This window comes from Schistocerca americana, chromosome 3 (genome assembly GCF_021461395.2).
Source record: "Schistocerca americana isolate TAMUIC-IGC-003095 chromosome 3, iqSchAmer2.1, whole genome shotgun sequence".
NCBI classification, from domain to species: domain Eukaryota; kingdom Metazoa; phylum Arthropoda; class Insecta; order Orthoptera; family Acrididae; genus Schistocerca; species Schistocerca americana.
In genome coordinates this window covers 782,767,969-782,788,718 of record NC_060121.1, presented here as the reverse complement: position 1 = coordinate 782,788,718, position 20,750 = coordinate 782,767,969, and the positions used below count along the sequence as shown (strand labels likewise).

General features: G+C 45.4%; 1 protein-coding gene across 1 annotated transcript in view; it reads left to right on the top strand.

The window, feature by feature from the left end:
* LOC124606402 (pickpocket protein 19-like) overlaps positions 1-20,750 on the top strand; it is a 94,430-nt gene that overhangs the window by 21,875 nt on the left and 51,805 nt on the right. The window contains exon 3 of the mRNA XM_047138382.1: positions 5,521-5,663. Coding sequence (XP_046994338.1) covers positions 5,521-5,663 — 143 coding nt within the window. The remainder of the gene's footprint in view (positions 1-5,520; positions 5,664-20,750) is intronic.

Sequence of the window (20,750 nt, the reverse complement as noted above, 5' to 3'; positions counted from 1 at the left end):
CAACAGCTACTGACAGAACCGCCGTCTGCTATCATGATCCGGTGGTCTTAGGGCCTGAATGCGCTGTAGATGAAATGGGTACAGCAGTTGTTCGTGAAGTACCCCTCAGATAAGAGAATGAGACACGCCTCGTGCTGCTGCTAATCGTAGCACAATGGTCCCAGGGGTTTCTTCCACTGATCGTAACACACGGTCGTCCATGTCAGGCATGCGCACTGTGCGGGGCCTCCCACAGTCATCCGAAATGCAAGGGTACCTGTGTCCCTCAACGCTGGAAAGGTCTGGCGAACCGCTCATCAGAGGGCACTCTGCGCTGTGAATATTTTCAGTGTAGAGGGCACGGGCTTGCTAAAGCATAGCACAATATACGTAATATCCGCCATTTGACTTGTCGAGCAGTAGGTTTCCATTTCTTACAAAATGTAAGTGTACTACACCATCTGTACGTACAAAGATCAGTATAACAGTAAACAGTACGTGAATCAATGTTTGGAAGAAGGTAAAACACCGTGATAAGAACCCAGGGTTGACAGCACTGTACAATCGGGCACACAAACACGACGAACCACACAACTGAATGCAGACCACCTAGTAGTAGGTAGAGTACTGTGAGTGAGACATTTGACACATTTGACGGAGCGCCAATGCAACAACTGTACAAATAACCGCAACCAAGCGTCACGCAGTCCTTCCTATATACACTTGCGTATCCCGGAAAGCATGAGTTTCCGGACCGATGTCTATTGGACTTATTTTTCTTGTTTCGATGAATGCTACCACCTTACAAAGTATTCGACACTTTTCTGTGAACACCCTGTACATACCTCGTATACATAGTAGGCCTACATCCATCCCGGGAATCGAGAATCTTGACTATTTTTGCCTGTTACTGATATCAGTACTGGCAAAATATCAGTCCCGGGAATTCCAAGACTTTGGAGAATATTTTAATTCTGAGCTTCATCTTTAAATTTTATGTGTAATTTCGCATTTGACATTCTAATTCATGAGTAAAAGCGACAGACGGACAGAAAGTTGGATGTAAAATGCCAAAAAACGTTTTCTAATGCGATATAATTACAAATTAACAATTTTCGGGTTTTGCTCTTAATTGTAGTGTGAAAACTTGCTTCTTACCAAATTTCATGATTCTAGGTTAACGGGAAGTACTCTTTAGTTTCTAAAGAGTGAGTTTTGGGGTATCAAAATGCGTGATATAAATAGCGGTATCTTTTGACTCCATTGACTTAGAAACTTAAATCTTTTACATCAACAAGGAACCATGTGTCTAAGAATATGAAATAAATTTGAACTTGAGATTCTTAATAGTCGGACAGGCAGACAACAAAGTGGTCGTATAAGGGTTCCGTTTTTACCGATTGAACTACGGAACCCTAAACATGACCTGTGTGTGTGTGTGTGTGTATGTGTATGTGTATGTGTATATATGTGTGTGTGTGTGTGTGTGTGTGTGTGTGTGTGTGTGTGTGTGTGTTTGTCCGTCCTTGGGGTAATTTAGGTTAAGTAGTGTGTAAGCTTAGGGACTGATGACCTTGGCAGTTAAGTCCCATAAGATTTCACACACATTTGAAGATTTTTTCATTATCCATTATTAAAACTGTCAATGGTTCAGAGAGGAATTGAATAGGTACCAACAAAAATTTTTGATCATTTGTCCAATGATACAAAAGTCTGACTGGTAGTAACGCAAGTTTTGTATGTAACCTATAATCAGGTCTTGTGGAAAGCTCTTTCTACTGCATAGAAGAATTTTTAGACAGCGAAAACTAGTTTCCATATGTTCAGTAATGTTAAATTTAGGCCTCTTTGCCAGTCAGGCCAGCATGAGGCCATCCATTGAATCTAACTATGTATATGTATACTGTAAACTGACTCGTTCCCAGTCATCTAAACAAAAAATCGTTCAGATGATCTAAGGAACATATAACTAAGCAACTAAGCTGCTCGTTCATTCGTAGATAAACGTTTGATACAGTTGAAGTCGGCAATGATAAAAAATGTGTTAGCAAATACTAAGTGTTGTATGAAGTCAGGTATAGCAAGCTGGCGGGGGGAGGAGGCGGAGGGGGGGGGGGGGAGGGGGGAGGGGGGACGGGTACAGCTATGGCCATGGCCCTAAGCCCAGGTCGTGCTTACGACGCGCTGTCAACCCTTTCAGATTTCCGTGTTTTTTTTAAATCGATTAAGATGAATAAGGGGAAGGTTCCTTTGGAAATAACATGGTCAATTTCTAATCTCGTCCTCCACGTCCTGCTCTCTGTCCAATGAACTCGTAGTGGAGCGGACGTTGAGCATTTATTTTTATTTCTTCTCCTCAGGACGCACATATTAGCTCGTGTCGGTGCATAACAAGGGAGACCCTCACTCTGTCTGTTTTTGTAGTAGACAGCTGTTGATTTAATTATCATTTGGTGTGGCAAAGCAGAACAAGATACCCTGGCAAAAGTATCGTACAAAATTCGAGGTACCTTTTTTCAATTTATAACGCCGTTATTACTCCATGTGACATACAATGTAGACAATGTGATTCAAATTACTAAGTACAAGTCCAAAATAACCATTGCCAAAAAAGAAATTGACAAAGTAATAACAAGTATAAGCTTACGTCAAGGATGCAGTTTGTCTCAAACGCTTTTTGATATCTATGACAAAGATTTGTCTAGACAATTGCTACAAGACAGAGAATTTTACACACATCGCATTAACGAACGAAATTACCTAATGAACAACGTCTTATAGCTGACAGCGGGGGCTCACTTCAGAAACCTGTCTATAAATTAAATTATATTTATTAACCCTTCGAATCTGATGACATTATTGGTGAAGGAAGCTGTGGCAGAAGTGGAAGTGCTATAAGCATGCGACAAACCTTCGTTGTCGTTCGGGCTTAACTTTACGTGTGTGTCATCCTGTAATTAACAGTCGAAGGAATAACACGGATTAGCACCAATAGTGCGGCCATTTCTACGAGGTTCATTTCGAAACCAAAGCTTCCTATTTTGTACGTTGCCTCTGAGAGTTAGAGCAAGACTGTGTTGGTGTAGTACTAATTCACGATTCCTCCCGCTAATATAACGTTGTCCTGCAGCGGACTGCAGCAGTAGGGGAGCATCCTAAGATGGCTTCTGACTTTCACGTGCGTATAAAACATAGACGTGTCCTCGGTCCTTGAATTCGTCGATGCTGAACAAAACGCACCAACTGAAATCCATTAACGCTCTCTAAAAGTGTATCTAGAGGTGAGTGGTGTGATGCGCTGGGGACTACCAACTGCCTTCCTTCATAACGAACAGCGTCTCGATCCACATCGATGACCGCTGGATTACGACGAAGGAAGTGAGTGCACAGATGAATGTCTGCTACAGTGCCTTAGATAAGACGTTACGTATCCTCGGTTATCGCTAAGTGAGTGCTAGATGGGTCCCACGGATACATAAGACGAAAAATGTCGCTAAATGGAAATTCGTCTTGGGACCTGCTGGACCAGTACTAGGCTCAAGTCAACAATCTGACCACCATCAGCAACGCAGGCGAGACATTGTGTCACCACTACGGGCCGAAATCCCAAAGACAGTACGTGGAGTGGTAACATACAAATTCAACCCAACAAAGAAGCAGTTCTAGTCACAGGCATCGGCAGGCAAAGTAATGTGCACAGTTTTCTGGGGCAGACAAAGTGCTGTTCTTTTCGATATCTTAGAGCCTACAGCGCCTATTAATTCAGAACGTCAGAAGACGTCTCTGACTAGTCTCAAAGTCAGAATTTTCAGTCAGAACCGACAAGAAGTCCAACTTTCGCTTGTAACACAATATCATCAGGCCCATACAACCATGGAAGCAACTGCAAAATTCTGTTGGATTCCCCCACTACCTTCACCACACAATCTCGATTTAACTCTCTCGGATTTTGAGATCACTACGCCCAAGCAACATTATCCCCCCCACACCATACCACGTGGACTACCAAAACGATCATCTTCGATAATGTTCCTAATGAGGATACGTCAAACACTGTCGAACACGATCGTTTTGGTAGACTAGGTGTTATAATGTGAAGAGCCGTAAGATGCACGGGCGTTCTGACCTCCAAATCGTTTAACACGGAACGCTCACCGGTCAATATTATTGTGATGCTGTAGTCTTCCTCCCTGCGCGTCTTCTCAGGGGTGCACTCAGCCCTGACTTCACTTTTATCGACGTTAATGCGTGACACCATCGAGCGGCGCAGGTGGAGTAGTCTCGGAACGAGAGGATAATCGGCAAATGGACTGGCCTGCGCGTTTCCCCCGAGTTAAATCTCATCGAGCGCGAGTGGGATGCATTGAGAAAACGGACTGCAGCACGTCCACATGCACCAGCGACCACCCAGCAGCTGGCATCCATGCTGGTGGAGAAACAGAACGCCCTGCCACGAGAAGTCCTTACCAGCCTTGTGGTCAGCACGGGTATTAAGAGCCATGTTGCGCTTTTTGTTGTGTCCAGAGGACCATCAATCGTGGTGACTTAAGTGCAAATCTGTCTTTGCATACAAGTGTCATTTCTTTATTGTGTGTTCCTTACCTTCTGTACTATACTGCAGCAGTTCTTTCTACACAGGGTGTATCATAATTAATGGCGTAAACGCACACAGTTGAAAGTACACGATGCTAGAAGCAAAAAAATCTCATTAAACATGGGGTCGAAAATGCGTACCTTAAGAGCTACGAGAAATTTTTCATCTTCGATAGTGTGAAGCAAATCTCTTCTAGTGCAAGCTATCTGCTTTCCGTATTTACGAAAGTGATAATATGGACCAAAACAATAAAAGAAAATGTCCAGTAAACATGTGCTCTAAAATGCATACCTTAAGAGCTACAGCACTTGTTCATCATCGGTACTTTGGAACACAACTCTTCTAACGATCAAGTGGTAATAACTTTTAAGGTAGGCATTTTAGAACACATGTTTACTGGACATGTTTTCTTCTTTTGGTCCATATTATCACTTCCCAAAATATGGAAAGCAAAGAGCTTGCAGTGGAAGAGATTTGTTTCACAGTATCGAAGATGAAAAATTTCTCGTAGCTCTTTAGGTATGTGTTTTCGACCCTATGTTTACTGAGACTTTTTTGCTTCTAGTATCGTGTACTTTCAACTGTATGTGTTCACGCCATTAATTATGGTACACCCCTGCATGTGGTACAACTTTCATAGAGCTATGTTATTTGGCAGTTACTTTCGTCCTTAAGTTTCGCATTCCTGTTTGTATTAAAGAACCCAGTACCTTATGACAGATTGTGTTTTACCTGTTCAAGATAAAATATCATATTTCTTCACCCAAACCACACAGAATTTCATTTTCTTTTATTAATAAGAACCGTGTGTGTCTATGAATTTTACAAGTTAGCAGATTTAGTCGGTGTTAATTTTTTTAATAGCTTAAAAATAGCCCGTAAAATACGGTCGTGCTTGTGCATTGCTACGACTGTACACGGTGAGCTGATTGTGTTCTTTCAAATAGGTGATGCCTAAGTGCGAGGAGTTTTTCCACAATGCCTGCTACTGGCGTAGCGAGACGCGGAACTGCTGTGATATCTTCGAAGTCCTGTTGACCGACATAGGATATTGCTTCGCATTTAACTCCTTATTCAACCACATGTCAAGGTAAGTTCGTCCCTCTTGATACATCCTTGCGGTACGATTTTCTTCTTTTTCTGTGCATTAGAAAATTCTGTCGTGTTTCATTTACTTATTGAGTGAACAATAACTTTCTACATGCCTCGTAAGCACCCTAATCACTGTATGTGATTATAATGATCCCTGCGCCGGATATATGATAGATATATGAAGCCTTCCAGCTTCGTTGTAGTACCGTAGCCTTCCCTCGAATAAAGTTCCACTAATTTGCCGGCCGGGATTCTGCAAGAACAACGTCCAAAGGCTCCCATTTAAGTTTCCTGAACATATGTGTTACACTTCCATGTAGGCTATAATCGACTTGTAACGGTCGTAGCTACGCGTCTCTGAATTCGTTCGATGTCTGCTGTCATGAAACTTCCTGGCAGATCAAAACTGTGAGCTGGATCGAGACTAGAACTCGGAATCATTGCTTTTTGCGGGCACGTGCTCTGCAGAGTTATTACATTATGCAACTACATTAATGTGGCCACTTGTCAACAGCCTGAGTAACCAGCTTTTGCAACGCGGACGCTGCGAGACGTGCAGGAAAAGAGTAGGTGAGGTTCTGGAAGGTGCCGACTGGATGTGACGCCATGCCCACTGCAGTGGCGTGGTCAGCTGTGCTAGGGTTCTCGGTCGAGGATCTAAGGCAGGAACAGCCCGATTGGGGAAGTGCCACAAATTCTCGATAGGGCTTTAAAAATCTGGGACGTTTAGTGACCAGTGGTGGTGGTGGTGGTGGTTAGTGTTTAACGTCCCGTCGACAACGAGGTCATTAGAGACGGAGCGCAAGCTCGGGTTAGGGAAGGATTGGGAAGGAAATCGGCCGTGCCCTTTCAAAGGAACCATCTCGGCATTCGCCTGAAACGATTTAGGGAAATCACGGAAAACCTAAATCAGGATGGCCGGAGGCGGGATTGAACCGTCGTCCTCCCGAATGCGAGTCCAGTGTGCTAACCACTGCGCCACCTCGCTCGTTAGTGACCAGTGGAATACGGTAACCTCATCCTTCTGCTCATCGAACCAAGGATATACACTGCCAGCTGTGTGACACGTTGCATTATCTTGCTGGTAGATGTACGTGAGTACATGGCCCCAAGGATAGATGTATACTTGTGTTGATCCATTGTGCCTTCCAGGACAACGCAATCACCCAGAGAGTGCCACGAAAGCATTCCCGAGGCCATAACGCTTCTTACTGAGCCGTGGCTCCTTCCGACGATAGTTGCAATGTTTGCTTTCAGACGTTTAACGCCGTACACGCCAATTGCCATCTATCCGATGGATCACAAAACGTAGTTCATCTGAAAGGTCACCTGTCGCCATTCAGTGGACGTCCAGTTGGGGTACTGCCTTGCAGATTCCAGCCTACGCCGCCGGTGAACAGCAGTCAGTATGGGCATGTGAGCCCTCCCGGTTAGCCGATCGGTCTAGCGCGCGGCTTTCCGGAGTGGTAAGGAGCGCCTGGTCCCCGGCACGAATCCTCCCCGCGGACTTGTGTCTAGGTCCGGTGAGCCGGCCAGTCTGTGGATGGTTTTTAGACGGTTTTCCATCTGCCTCGGCGAATGCGGGCTGGTTCCCTTATTTCGCCTTAGCTACACTATGACGGCGATTGCTGCGCAAGCAAGTTCTCCACTTACACGTACACCACCATTACTCTACCACATAAACATAGGGGTTACACTCGTCTGGTGTGAGACGTTCCCTGGGGGCTGCACCTGGGGCCGAACTGCACAATAACCTTTGGTTCGGTGTGGGGCGGCGGAGGGGTGAAGTGGACTGCGGTAGTCGTCGTGGATTGTGGACCACTGAGGCTGCGGCGGGGACAGAGCCTCTCCGTCGTTTCTAGGTTCACGGTTACCATACAATATGGGCGTGTGAACCTGGCGCCTGCTGCGGAGGCCCAATGCACCAACGTTCGTTGAGGAGACACTATTAGTAGCCCCTCGGCTCATCTGGGTGGTCAGCAGCACTTCCATTCTCACGTACGTGTCACTTCAGCCGTCGTTCACCCCTGTCATCTACGGCCCGTGGTGCACCACAAGTACCTCGGCGCCGGATCTGGAAAGCGTCATTTGCCATTTACGGTATGCTTTAAACACAGCGGCACTCGAACGGTTTACAAACTTACCCATTTCGGAAATGCTTTCACCCTCGGCCCGAAAGCCAATGATCATGCCCTTTTGGACGTCAGTTAAATCGCTCCGTTTCCGCGTTATGACAACGATTGCGCTGGTTTCCGCGATCCCCGACATGCTTTATATACCATCCAATGCTGATGCTGCCTCATAACATCTGTGCTTGCTTATTTCACGTTGACGTCGAATATAGGCGATGGCCACGTTAATATGACTGAACCGTGCAAAGCAGCTGCTGGCAAAAGGCTAAGGTCCAGAGGTAAAGGCCCCAAGTTTGACTTTCGGTCCAGGGCAATGTTTTAAGCTGCAAGGAAGTTCATATTAGCGCAGATTGAAAATTTCACTGTTTGCTGTGACTTCTATTTGATAAGGACCCCAGACCCACGAGCGTACGTCTGGAACTGGTCTCAGTAGCATTTTGTAAACAGATGCTCTGCACTTTCCCAGACCCTTTGCTTTCTAGCAATACTATGAAATTTTTAAACGACATGACGTGTTGCAGGTATAAACTACTGATCTCCTGACTGGCTATCAATGCCTTCGCTTTCTTTGTTATGGGTGTTACCATGCATTAACCAAAATTTAAAGAAAGCTGCCATTCATTACACCAAATGCAATTTTTGTCCAACGATAATATTTTTCTCTATACAGCAGCATTCTCAGCGAACAATCTTGTAGCTCTGATGATCCTGCCTTACGAATCGTTTTTGTGTTTGGGAGACAATGGAGATCCTGTTACGCTACCTTGGGGCACATGCGATGTTACTTTCGTTTCCGTTAGGGGGCGGGGGAGATTGATTTTCTTCGCTCTGGGATCGAGTGTTTGTGTCGTCATGATCATTTCATTTAATCTGTTCTACTAAGGCGCGCAATTTAACGAAATTACGTCAATTGGAAGGACTTGAGCTAGCTTGGCGATCAAGCATAGGCCGGATCACCAGGCCATTAATGCCATAGACCATTCCACTTTTTTTCGTTTTCCAATGCATGTCTAGTATAGCGCACAGTGTTCCCTTAATCAAATATTCATAAAGTCAATTCATCAAGTCAACCACACATCTCACAAGATGCCACCTCTGATAGAATGTAGGTTGGCAGTTGTCGATGCTATACACCAAAGCTTTTCGGAAATACGGTGAGACGAAAGTTCACCTATAATTAGTGTATCCAAGCGGTGTTTAACAAGAGGGGTTTGTCCCAAATCTATACTGATTTTCTGAGGAAAACGTACTTTCCTTTCCAGGATGTCCCAATGTTTGTGCGTAGAATATGCTCGGGGATTCTGCAACAGAAGAATTTCATCGATCAATATTGGTTTCTAATTCACGGATCCCCTCGTTTTACTCTCACCATAAGGAAGACTGTCTAAGTTGGCTTCCACTTATGTGAGACTATTCGTTTCGCGCCGGCCGCTGTGGCCGAGCGGTTCTAGGCGCTTCAGTCCGGAACCGCGCTGCTGCAACGGTCGCAGGTTCGAATCCTGCCTCGGACATGGATGTGTGTGATGTCCTTAGGTTAGTTAGGTTTATGTAGTTCTAAGTTCTAGGGGACTAATGACCTCAGCATTTAAGTCCCATAGTACTTAGAGCCGTATTTGTTCCGCGAACGATTCCCGATAAATCTGAGCTAGGAAAAAAATGGTTCAAATGGCTCTAAGCACTATGGTACTTAACATCTGAGGTTATCAGTCCCCTAGGCTTAGAACTATGTAAACCTGAGTAACCTAAGGATATCACACACATCCATACCCGAGGCAGGATTCGAACCTGCTACCGTAGCAGCCGCGTGGTTCCAGACTGAAGCGCTTAGAACCGCTCGGCCACAGCGGTCGGCCTGAGCTAGGATATAGGACAATTTAGCAGGATATGCAGAATCGAATCTAGCAGCAATTCGGACAGTGGCTAGAGCATCGTTCACCTTCAGCAGCCTTACATGTTTCTCCAAAGGATATCACAAAAAAGTATGGACTAACATTCAGGAAATGTTCGTCGAACATACAGGAGTAAAATTTATGTGGATACGAGTCTGGAAACGTTTAACTTTCATGTTAGAGCACATTTTCTAGTTGTCTGTAGAATCAGTTTAATCGTGGGATACACTCAGAAACATAATGTGTAACTTAACCGCTTGTCAGCTTCTCTCTGTCTGAGCCAATCTTCCTAAAACTGTCTACCAGACACTCTTAAAAAGATTACCACACAAACTAATTCCTTACTTAAACTCGTGTACTGTGCAAAACTCTGACTGTATCGAATTATACAAAGACTAATACCATTTGCTCAACACTGTCTACAAACTGAAGCCAACTGTTTCTATGAAAATGCAATGCTGCCCTGAATGCAATCTGACGCCTGAAATAAATGCGCAACTGAACTTATAAAGAAATTGCTGACCACAAACTGTATTTTCACTTACCTTGAGTCTTTATGAGGCCAACGGCCTTGCCGCAGTGTGGTAACACCGGTTGCCGTTAGATCACGGAAGTTAACCATTCAGTCTGCCGAGTGCTGTTGGCAAGTTGGGTGCACTCAGCCATTGTGAGGAACACTGAGGAGCTTCTTGACCGAGGAGTAGCGGCGCCGGTCTCGTTAACTGACATACAGCCGGGTGAGCGGTGTGCTGACCACATGCCCCTCTATATCCGCATCCAGTGACGCCTGTGGTCTGAGGATGACACGGCGGCCGGTCGGTACCGTTCGGCCTTCATGGCCTATTCGGGCAGAGTTTAGTTTAGTTTCGAATCTTGACAGACATTATTGCAAATTTCTCGAAAGCAGCACACACCAGACAGCGGCAAAGTAACATTAAAGAACTAAAAGTGAAATTTCCTTACCAGAAAGTGCAATATCCGTATGTACTTAATAAACTGAATGAAGAGTAGGAATTTTAAATGGCAAGAAATGATTTCTGCTAAAATTCAAATGAAACTACTTTCATGAGTAGTACTTTAAAAATCAGCTAAATGCTCGGAATTGTGTTTACATAACATGACTTAAAGAAATAACTTTAACCACGGGGAATCCCATCTTTCCATCAGAGCAATCTTTATAGCAACCCTTCTGTCTTAGATTTGCTACTACAATCTTAGTAACACAAAACAATGCTACGCATTTGCACGCTTACCTCAATCTGTCAGCATTCCAGAAAGACTCACAAATAATTTCCTTTCCTTCTCTCTCCATAATTGTTACAAAAATATTCTTACTCCAATTCCATCAATCTGAATACGTATGTTCCACTTAGAATGCTTGTAATTTTGCTAGCGTTCTCAAGCTGAGACTGCGTAGCAACACAAAGATACTGTAGCAATATTCAAAGATTACTCAACTACATGCTTTTGCTCTGTGTGACCTATGCGTATCGATTTTTACGTAAGGAGCAGAACTGACAGAGTATGCAAAATAATATGAATACCTCTCAATGGTATTAGCATTATATGAATTGTTTCCTTACATGAAACGATCCGCAGTTGGTTTTCGACGCCCAGAAAAATGAAGCAACGAAGAAAGGGAGATTGAGTTTAAAGTCCCATCGACAGCGAGGTCATTGTACATGGAGCACAAGCTCCGATTACGAAAGAATGGCGAATAAAATTGGCCACGCTTTTTTCAAACGAAACATTACGGCATTTGGCTCGAGAGACTTAAGGAAATCCCGGAAAACTTAAATCTGGATGGACGGACGGGGACTTCGAAACGTGGCCCTCCAGATTCCTTGGCCTCCATGTTCTTCAGACCAAACCATTAGACTTTTATTTGTGGAGGCGTTTCAGACCTGTTGTGTAAGGAACCTCAGTACACGACGTAGTGTTCGTGCCTGCATTGTGGAAGGCTGTGAAACAATACACAATTGTCCAGTGGTACATCAGGCATCAGTGGTTCAATGCGATAGCGAAAGGAGGGAAGTTCAACATTTCGTTTATTATATTGTTTCATATCGTTCTGATAGGTTATTTCCCTGCGTGTGTCGCATGATTGGCATGTTCAAGAGTTGTAAAATCTGAGTTCTAACATGGAAATAAGCTATGTCCATATAACGTAGGTTCTTTCTGTACGTGTTGGGAACGTTTCCTAAAAGTTTGGCCACATCTTTCTATTACACCCCGTTGATGAGTGTATGCGATAACCGGAGTATCGTCAAATATGAATATATTTTTGAGTGTGAAATTTAATATTGCGTCTTTCCGTATGTTTACTTCAGTTTGAACACCACACTGATTTCCACCTGCTTAGCTGGGTGGAAACGTGCTCGCTTCCCATGCAGGGGGCCCCGGGTTCGATTCCCCGGCGGGTTGGCGATTTTCTCCGCTCGGGGACTGGGTGTTGTGTTCTCCTCATGATCATTTCATCCTCTTCACTAGCGCGCAGTTCGCCCAGTGTGGTGTCGACTTAAGTAAGACTTGCACTTGGCGGCCGAACTTCCCCGGATGGGGCCTCCCGGCCAACGGTGTCATACGTTCACTTCCATTTTTACCACACTGATTCACGAGAATATGAAGGTTTGGATCCTCTCATTGACTTTACATGCAACCACAGCTTCCTAGGACTATCTGACAGATCTTTCGCAGAGACCAGAAAAGTGAAGCTGCAGCTCCGTCTAATGGCCCTGGCGCGCCCTCCAGTACCGACCGGCCGCTGCGTCGTCGTCTGCCTATGGCGTCATTCGGGTGCAGTTTGGAGGAGCATAGCGTTAGCACATCACTTTCCCGGCCGTTGTCGCCTTTCCAGACATTGAAGCCGCCTCTTCTCAATCAAGTTGCTCCTCAGTTGGCATCACGACGCTGAGTGCGCCCTGCTCCAGCGCTCTCACCGACAAAAAAAAATCACTGGTCGTTCCGGAAATCGAATCCGCGTCCTCCGCATGGCAGTCAGATACGCTGACCACTTAGCTACGTAGGCGGACTTCGCCGAGTCTTGATCTTCTAAAAAATTGTTCTCTCCACGCATCGCCTTTCTTATACACACGTGAGTTTTGTCTAGTAGCTTACTGACTTTCTCTTTAGCAACGAGAATGTAGTAGTCTCTGTTTTCACAAAACTCTTCGCATAGTGTCATCAGACCACGGTGGGTCTTTGCCAGCTCTTAGTACTTTACTCGGTACTCGTTTATTTGGATTGTGATGTCCTTGACCTTTAACCACTGTTGTACTGTGTTTATCGAATTTGAACAAAACGTTTTTGTTTCGACTATTAAGTATATTGTTGTGCAAGGTCATGTTTTCGCGGCGTAAAGACTGTCCCATAAAATTTCTGGCGTGCAGCCGCATAAATTCAGCTTCTTCTTCTAATATTTCGGCTAAATACCGTCCAGCTATCTTCAGAGTGAGCCGAGGTGACTGACGCTCCAGCACTTGTTCCGTCCTTTTACACTCGAGGACCGAACCACTGCGTATGCGGCCAAAGGTACACGGGTGTAAAAGGACGGAGCAAGTGCTGGAGCGTCAGTCACCTCGGCTCACTCTGAAGATAGCTGGACGGTATTTAGCCGAAATATTAGAAGAAGAAGCTGAATTTATGCGGCTGCACGCCCGAAATTTTATGGAATATTACTATATATTGTTAGTTATTACGAATTATACGTTGCGCAGGAGAATTAAGGGATCACTTTTTTAAAACGTTGTAATTGCCTCCCATTGCGATGCATAAGTTTGGAATGTGGGTGAAAGGTGCGCAAAGCCTTCCTCTGTAATGCGGCTAAAGCGTGGCCCGCTGTTACGCCACCCTTAGGATCGACGGTGCTTCAAACAACAAGGTCGACATATGCGAAAAAAAGGCCATATTTGAATACCACCAACGGTTCTCCCGAGCTCTGGGGGGGGGGGGGGCGGGAGGGTGGGAGGGCTTCTTAGGGGGATCCTCTGTTGTGAGGCCTGAAAAAGCGTATGCGCCCTTTGGTACCCCTGATCGCGTTCAAATTTAGTCTCATTGTTTTGGACGGGCGCTAGTGGTTCCATCCTGTACACAAGAGCAAAAATGGCACTCGCGGTGTGCTCAAAAGGGGCGGGATTACCTTCAATTCGAATGCAGTCCCACCATGTCCTTAGAAAGGATTGAAACATCAGAAGGGGTCAGAAGTGTCAAAGGTTGTCAAGAACGTCTTCTTGTTTCACATCGCACTGCGAACTGTCGTATTCAACGCCCTAAGGAAAGGGGTGGCTTGATTTACACCTTTTATGCCAGCCCCATGAGGAATTTTTGTCCATTTCAGAGCGGTGGCGTGTCTGGAATATTTTCCCCAGCCACTCGTAAGAAAAACGGGTAATTTCAACGCTGGGTGTCGCGATTCTGACCTCCATCGCACAGGCATCAAAATATGGGATGAAATACAGGTACAAGCAGCTGTGGCGACGTTCCCATCGTGTGACATGTCCACGGTGGCGTTAGGCAGGACTGGTGATGAAATTTGGTGCAAATCTGAAGCGTCGTCTACCCCAATCGTAATGTCGCGGAGAGCCATGTTTGCACCATCACACAGGATAGTTGTACACACCTTTGACCCAAATCTCAAACTTATGCGTCACAATGGAAGGCAATTACGAGGTTTCGAAAAGGTGATCCTTCGATTCTGTTGCGAAGCATATTTGAAACAGCACTGTGTGGCCAAGAGCCGCTGCGCACACCACGTACGTGCAACTGGGGGTATATAAAAAGTGTGACTCAAAATAACGATGTGACTAAAACCTAGTTGTTTACTCTACGGCGGTCATGGCAACAATCAATCACAGGATGCTGTTCGACGCGGCGTCTGTTCTCTGCACCGTTGCCAGGTCGCTCACCTTCCTCAGGTGCAGATGATGCATGCGGCCGGTAACCTAACGATTGTGATTTATTTCCATTTTATGATTTGTTTCCCTACGAGGCAAGCTTATTTTACCCTACAGAGAGTTGGAAGCTAGAAGTGACAGTACACCGAAAACTCATACAGCCGTTAGTATCCAGGGTTAGCCTAGCAATAGGAATCATTCCCAATGCTTGGAGGGCAGTGAAGGTTGTTTTCATTCCAAAGCCAGGGAGAATTGATCATACCAAGGCTAAGGATATGAGACCAATCAGCCTGTCCTCCTGCATTCTCAAAACATTGGAAAAACTGATTTATGTATACGTTGGGGAGAGGAGGCTATGTAGGGTCCCTCTACACCTGAACCAACACGCATACCAACCAGGTAAATCATGTGAGACAGCTCTCCACCAACTCGTCGGGAAGGTGGAAAAAGCACTTCACTTCGAATAAATAGCCCTCTGCATCTTCCTGGGTATCGAAGGGGCCTTCAGTAACACGACCTTCGATTCCATGGGAAGGGCAGCAGAGGTGCATGACCTGGGGACCACTACAGGCAGGTGGACCAGGGCCATGCTTAGTGGAAGGAAGGTAGAGGCTACCATGATGAATGAAAAGGTGGTAATTAACACCAATAGAGGCTGCCCACAAGGAGTGGTTTTGTCCCCTCTATTGTGGGGACGAACTCATTGAGGAATTAAATTCCAGACAATGCTCCTGCCAAGGATACGCAGATGACCTTGTCATAGTAATACTTGGCAAATTTACTGACACACTTAGAAATATGGCACAAGGAAGTTCGGACATTGTGCAAAATTGGTGCATCAAACAGGATTTGAGGGTTAATCCTAAGAGGACTGTTGTGGTGACTTTTACGAAGAGACATATTCAACACTCAAGTTTGAATCTAAAGCTCTTCGATGAAACTCTATCTGTGAAGGGGATAGTGAAATATCTAGGGGTAACCTTAGATGAGAAACTAACATGGACCCCTCACATTAAGAGCATCTGCTCCAAGGCAAAAAGTACTCTAGTGAGTACTAGAAAGGCTTGTAGCAAACACAAGGGCCTAAGCCCTAAGAGTATGCACTGGATATACAGCACAGTGGTCAGACGTAGATTTCCTACGGGGCCGTAGTGTGGTGGAAGAAGGTAGAACAGCGGGTTGCAGCTAAGGAGCTTGCTAAGGTGCAGAGATTGGCCTGTTTATCCACAACAGACGGAATTAGCTGCACACCAACCGCTGGAAAGGAAGCCATGCTAGACATGCCTCCACTACACCTTTGGGTCAAGATGGTGGCAGCAGCTGGGTCACACAGACTTAAAACTGGCAAAAACTGGGTCTCATTCGGATATTGAGAATCACACACTAACATAGTGAGTGAGGTAAAAATAGGAATGGCTGGGGATATGCCTGCCGACTACATAACAGCTCCCAACTGCTTCGACAAGCCTTACAATATAGTAATTGGAAGCAGGGAGCAGTGGGAAAAAACAGTTTGACACCGTATGGAGGATATCGTTTAGTTCACTGATGGGTCGAAAATAGATCAAGGCATTGGGGCAGGGATGTACGGGTTTCAGCCAAGACTGGAAGGCATCACCTCTCTAGGCAAACTGGCCTCTGTATTCCAAGCCGAAATTGTTGCAATCAGGGCATGTGTGGAGGAGAATATGCGTAGGTGCTACAACGACCGTAGCATCTACATCTATTCAGACAGCCAGGCAGCCCTGAAATCATTGGCAGCCCCTGCAACAAGATCTAAGATTGCTGCAGAATGCCACAGAGCTCTGGTGGAGCTAGGGGGAAGCAATAGGATAAACCTAGTCTGGGTCCCAGGCTACTCATGGATCTGTGGCAATGAACAAGCCGATAAATTGGCTAGGATGGGGGCAACAACTCCATTTATTGGACCGGAATCTGTTCTGACAATCACCAAGGTACGATCAAATTAGAACTACCGAACTGGCTTAGGAAACAGCGCGTAGGATATTGCACCAAGGTCCATAAACAAAAACATGGTAAGGTAATGGTGCCCAAGCCATGTTTTAAAAGAAGCTCTGTAATCCAGGGATTGAACAGAAAAGAGATCAAACTTATGACTGGACTGATGACCGGCCATGGGAATTTAAAAAAAAATACCTACACACAATGGGTACAACGGAAGAGGACCCTAAATGTAGGATCTGTGATGGAGAAGAAACTGCATCACACCTAGTCTTCGAATGCATGGCATTGGAGAGTAAAAGATGAATAATCTTCGGGACAACTTGACCTGAAGAAATAGCGTCTAACAAAAAAGTGATAGAGGGATTTCTTGCACTATTTAAGGGCATTGATTGGCTTTACTAGATATACAGGGAGCGATACCGCACAATAGACTTAGTTTCGATGCGGGCAGTGGCGGGTTAGACCTAAGCTGTTTTAGCTTCCTTGTTCAAATCAAATCAATCCTGGAGAGTGAAGTCATTGCCGCTCATTAAAAGCAAATATATCTCACCCCGTCAAAAACAATGATACTGTTAAATATGCAATACGAGGAAAGAAAAATATTTAAAGAATAAATTCTATAAAACCTGTATAAAATTGAATAAGCCTCATTTACATTTCAAGTAATCATTTTTGGCAGCAAATTCCTTTATAGTTTTCGTGCACGTTGCGGCACTTCGCACGTAATCGTCAGGGACTTAACAAAAAAATTCCATTTTTTGACTTGTGTTACGTTTCTTGCCGGGTTGCGATATGAGTGCATCCAGTTATAAATACACTCCTGGAAATTGAAATAAGAACACCGTGAATTCATTGTCCCAGGAAGGGGAAACTTTATTGACGCATTCCTGGGGTCAGATACATCACATGATCACACTGACAGAACCACAGGCACATAGACACAGGCAACAGAGCATGCACAATGTCGGCACTAGTACAGTGTATATCCACCTTTCGCAGCAATGCAGGCTGCTATTCTCCCATGGAGACGATCGTAGAGATGCTGGATGTAGTCCTGTGGAACGGCTTGCCATGCCATTTCCACCTGGCGCCTCAGTTGGACCAGCGTTCGTGCTGGACGTGCAGACCGCGTGAGACGACGCTTCATCCAGTCCCAAACATGCTCAATGGGGGACAGATCCGGAGATCTTGCTGGCCAGGGTAGTTGACTTACACCTTCTAGAGCACGTTGGGTGGCACGGGATACATGCGGACGTGCATTGTCCTGTTGGAACAGCAAGTTCCCTTGCCGGTCTAGGAATGGTAGAACGATGGGTTCGATGACGATTTGGATGTACCGTGCACTATTCAGTGTCCTCTCGACGATCACCAGTGGTGTACGGCCAGTGTAGGAGATCGCTCCCCACACCATGACGCCGGGTGTTGGCCCTGTGTGCCTCGGTAGTATGCGGTCCTGATTGTGGCGCTCACCTGCACGGCGCCAAACACGCATACGACCATCATTGGCACCAAGGCAGAAGCGACTCTCATCGCTGAAGACGACACGTCTCCATCCGTCCCTCCATTCACGCCTGTCGCGACACCACTGGAGGCGGGCTGCACGATGTTGGGGCGTGAGCGGAAGACGGCCTAACGGTGTGCGGGACCGTAGCCCAGCTTCATGGAGACGGTTGCGAATGGTCCTCGCCGATACCCCAGGAAGAACAGTGTCCCTAATTTGCTGGGAAGTGGCGGTGCGGTCCCCTACGGCACTGCATAGGATCCTACGGTCTTGGCGTGCATCCGTGCGTCGCTGCGGTCCGGTCCCAGGTCGACGGGCACGTGCACCTTCCGCCGACCACTGGCGACAACATCGATGTACTGTGGAGACCCCACGCCCCACGTGTTGAGCAATTCGGCGGTACGTCCACCCGGCCTCCCGCATGCCCACTATACGCCCTCGCTCAAAGTCCGTCAACTGCACATACGGTTCACGTCCACGCTGTCGCGGCATGCTACCAGTGTTAAAGACTGCGATGGAGCTCCGTATGCCACGGCAAACTGGCTGACACTGACGGCGGCGGTGCACAAATGCTGCGCAGCTAGCGCCATTCGACGGCCAACACCGCGGTTCCTGGTGTGTCCGCTGTGCCGTGCGTGTGATCATTGCTTGTACAGCCCTCTCGCAGTGTCCGGAGCAAGTATGGTGGGTCTGACACACCGGTGTCAATGTGTTCTTTTTTCCATTTCCAGGAGTGTAGAAATCGGACAGTTGTCACTGTTTCAACAGTTCTGCGCATTTGTATAACGGAGAACCATGAAAGTCTCCCCCTTCAAACATCTAGGCGCACGAGGAACAATGACTCTGTTATTCCTATCCACGTTTAGGTTCAGACACAATTCCTTATCATACTCATCTATTCTGTTTCAGTGAAACCACGGAAGAAATTTAAAGTGTTCAGACGCTGCATAATTGTAGAGGCCCTCCAATTTGCGATATTCCTTCAGACAGACTTATCCAGTGTTACGTGAAGCCCGATGTAGGGATTGGAAAAATTGACCAGTTAAAACCGATACCGGTATTTTTGAAAAACCGGTATTTTCGGTTTGTTCAGTTTCGGTTATAAGAGGTATTTTTTATTTTTTACAAACAAAATATAAATCAATGCAAAATTTTTTATTTTTAAATAAACCTTTGTTTTTTGTTTAAAAAAGTAATGTTTATTCCTAAAATTTGAATTGGTTTGAAATACTGATTTATAATAGCATATGCGAAAAGCGATCAGTGTTATCTTAATAAAAATGTCGACAGATACGAGCAACAAACATATGGCACAAGAATTGGTACAGTATTCCTGAGAAAATAATTAACTTGCCGTGTGTCTTGGCTACGGTACGCGTGTACGCGCAGTGGACAAGAGTTGCACCCACCTCGTCTGTAAGGTAGTTTCTCACTGGCGTCGCCGGACATCCGTAGTATTGTAGAAGGGCACAAGACCTAGTCTGGAAATATTTTTATAAAGTGACGTAGCAATGAAGTCTAATGCTTCGTTTGCGTTAAAAGATTAAAGATTTGTCAGCCATTTCTATGAAATAATAAGAGGAAGGAAATAATTGTAACTGTAAACAATTAAAAGCTTAACAACAAGTCATTCATAGTACGCACTAAAAATAGATAATGGCTGATCTGATGCTGTCTCTACATAGTACGCCTTTATCTGCATGTAGCCCTTCAAAACGGACAAATTGACACGAAAAATTGAGTTCTTCAACCTCAGTTTTCACCCTTTGACTCTGACGATTGGTAATCCCGAAATATTGTCATGTTCCTCGATTACAACGTGATGCTTGAGCAGTTTCAAAAACTTAGAATCGATAGGAGACTACCGATCATGTTTTGTAGCATTCAACCGCTCATTATTCGAGTAAAGCAGCGAACGGTGCCTGTTTAATATTTTGGTTCTATGTATCTTGAAACTGGACTAAAATTTTTCAATCTTTGTTCGTTTTCCTCGTTTATTACAGGAATAAAACACCGAAAACCGGTTATTTCAGAAACTGGTTATAACAATTAGGTTAAACTGCCACGAAAAGAAACATATTACCGAAAATACCCTACTGGCCATTAAAATTGCTACACCAAGAAGAAATGCAGATGATAAACGGGTATTCATCGGACAAATATATTATACTAGAACTCACATGTGATCCCATTTTCACGCAATTTGGGTGCATAGACCATGAGAAATCAGTACCCAGAACAACCACCTCTGGCCGTAATAACGGCCTTAATACGCCGGGGCATCAGATCAAACAGAGCTTGGATGGCGTGTACAGGTACAGCTGCCCATGCAGCTTCAATACGATACCACAATTCATCAAAAGTAGTGATTGGCGTATTGTGACGAGCCAGTCGCTCGGTCACCATTGACCAGACGTTTTCAATTGGTGAGAGATCTGGAGAATGTGCTGGCCAGGACAGCAGTCGAACATTTTCTGTATCCAGAAAGGCCCGTACAGGACCTGCAACATGCGGTCGTGCATTATCCTGCTGAAATGTAGGGTTTCACAGGGACCGAATGAAGGGTAGAGCCACGGGTTATAACACATCTGAAATGTAACGTCCACTGTTCAAAGTGCCGTCAATGCGAACAAGAGGTGACCGAGACGTGTAACCAATGGCACCCCATACCATCACGTCGGGTGATACGCCAGTATGGCGATGACG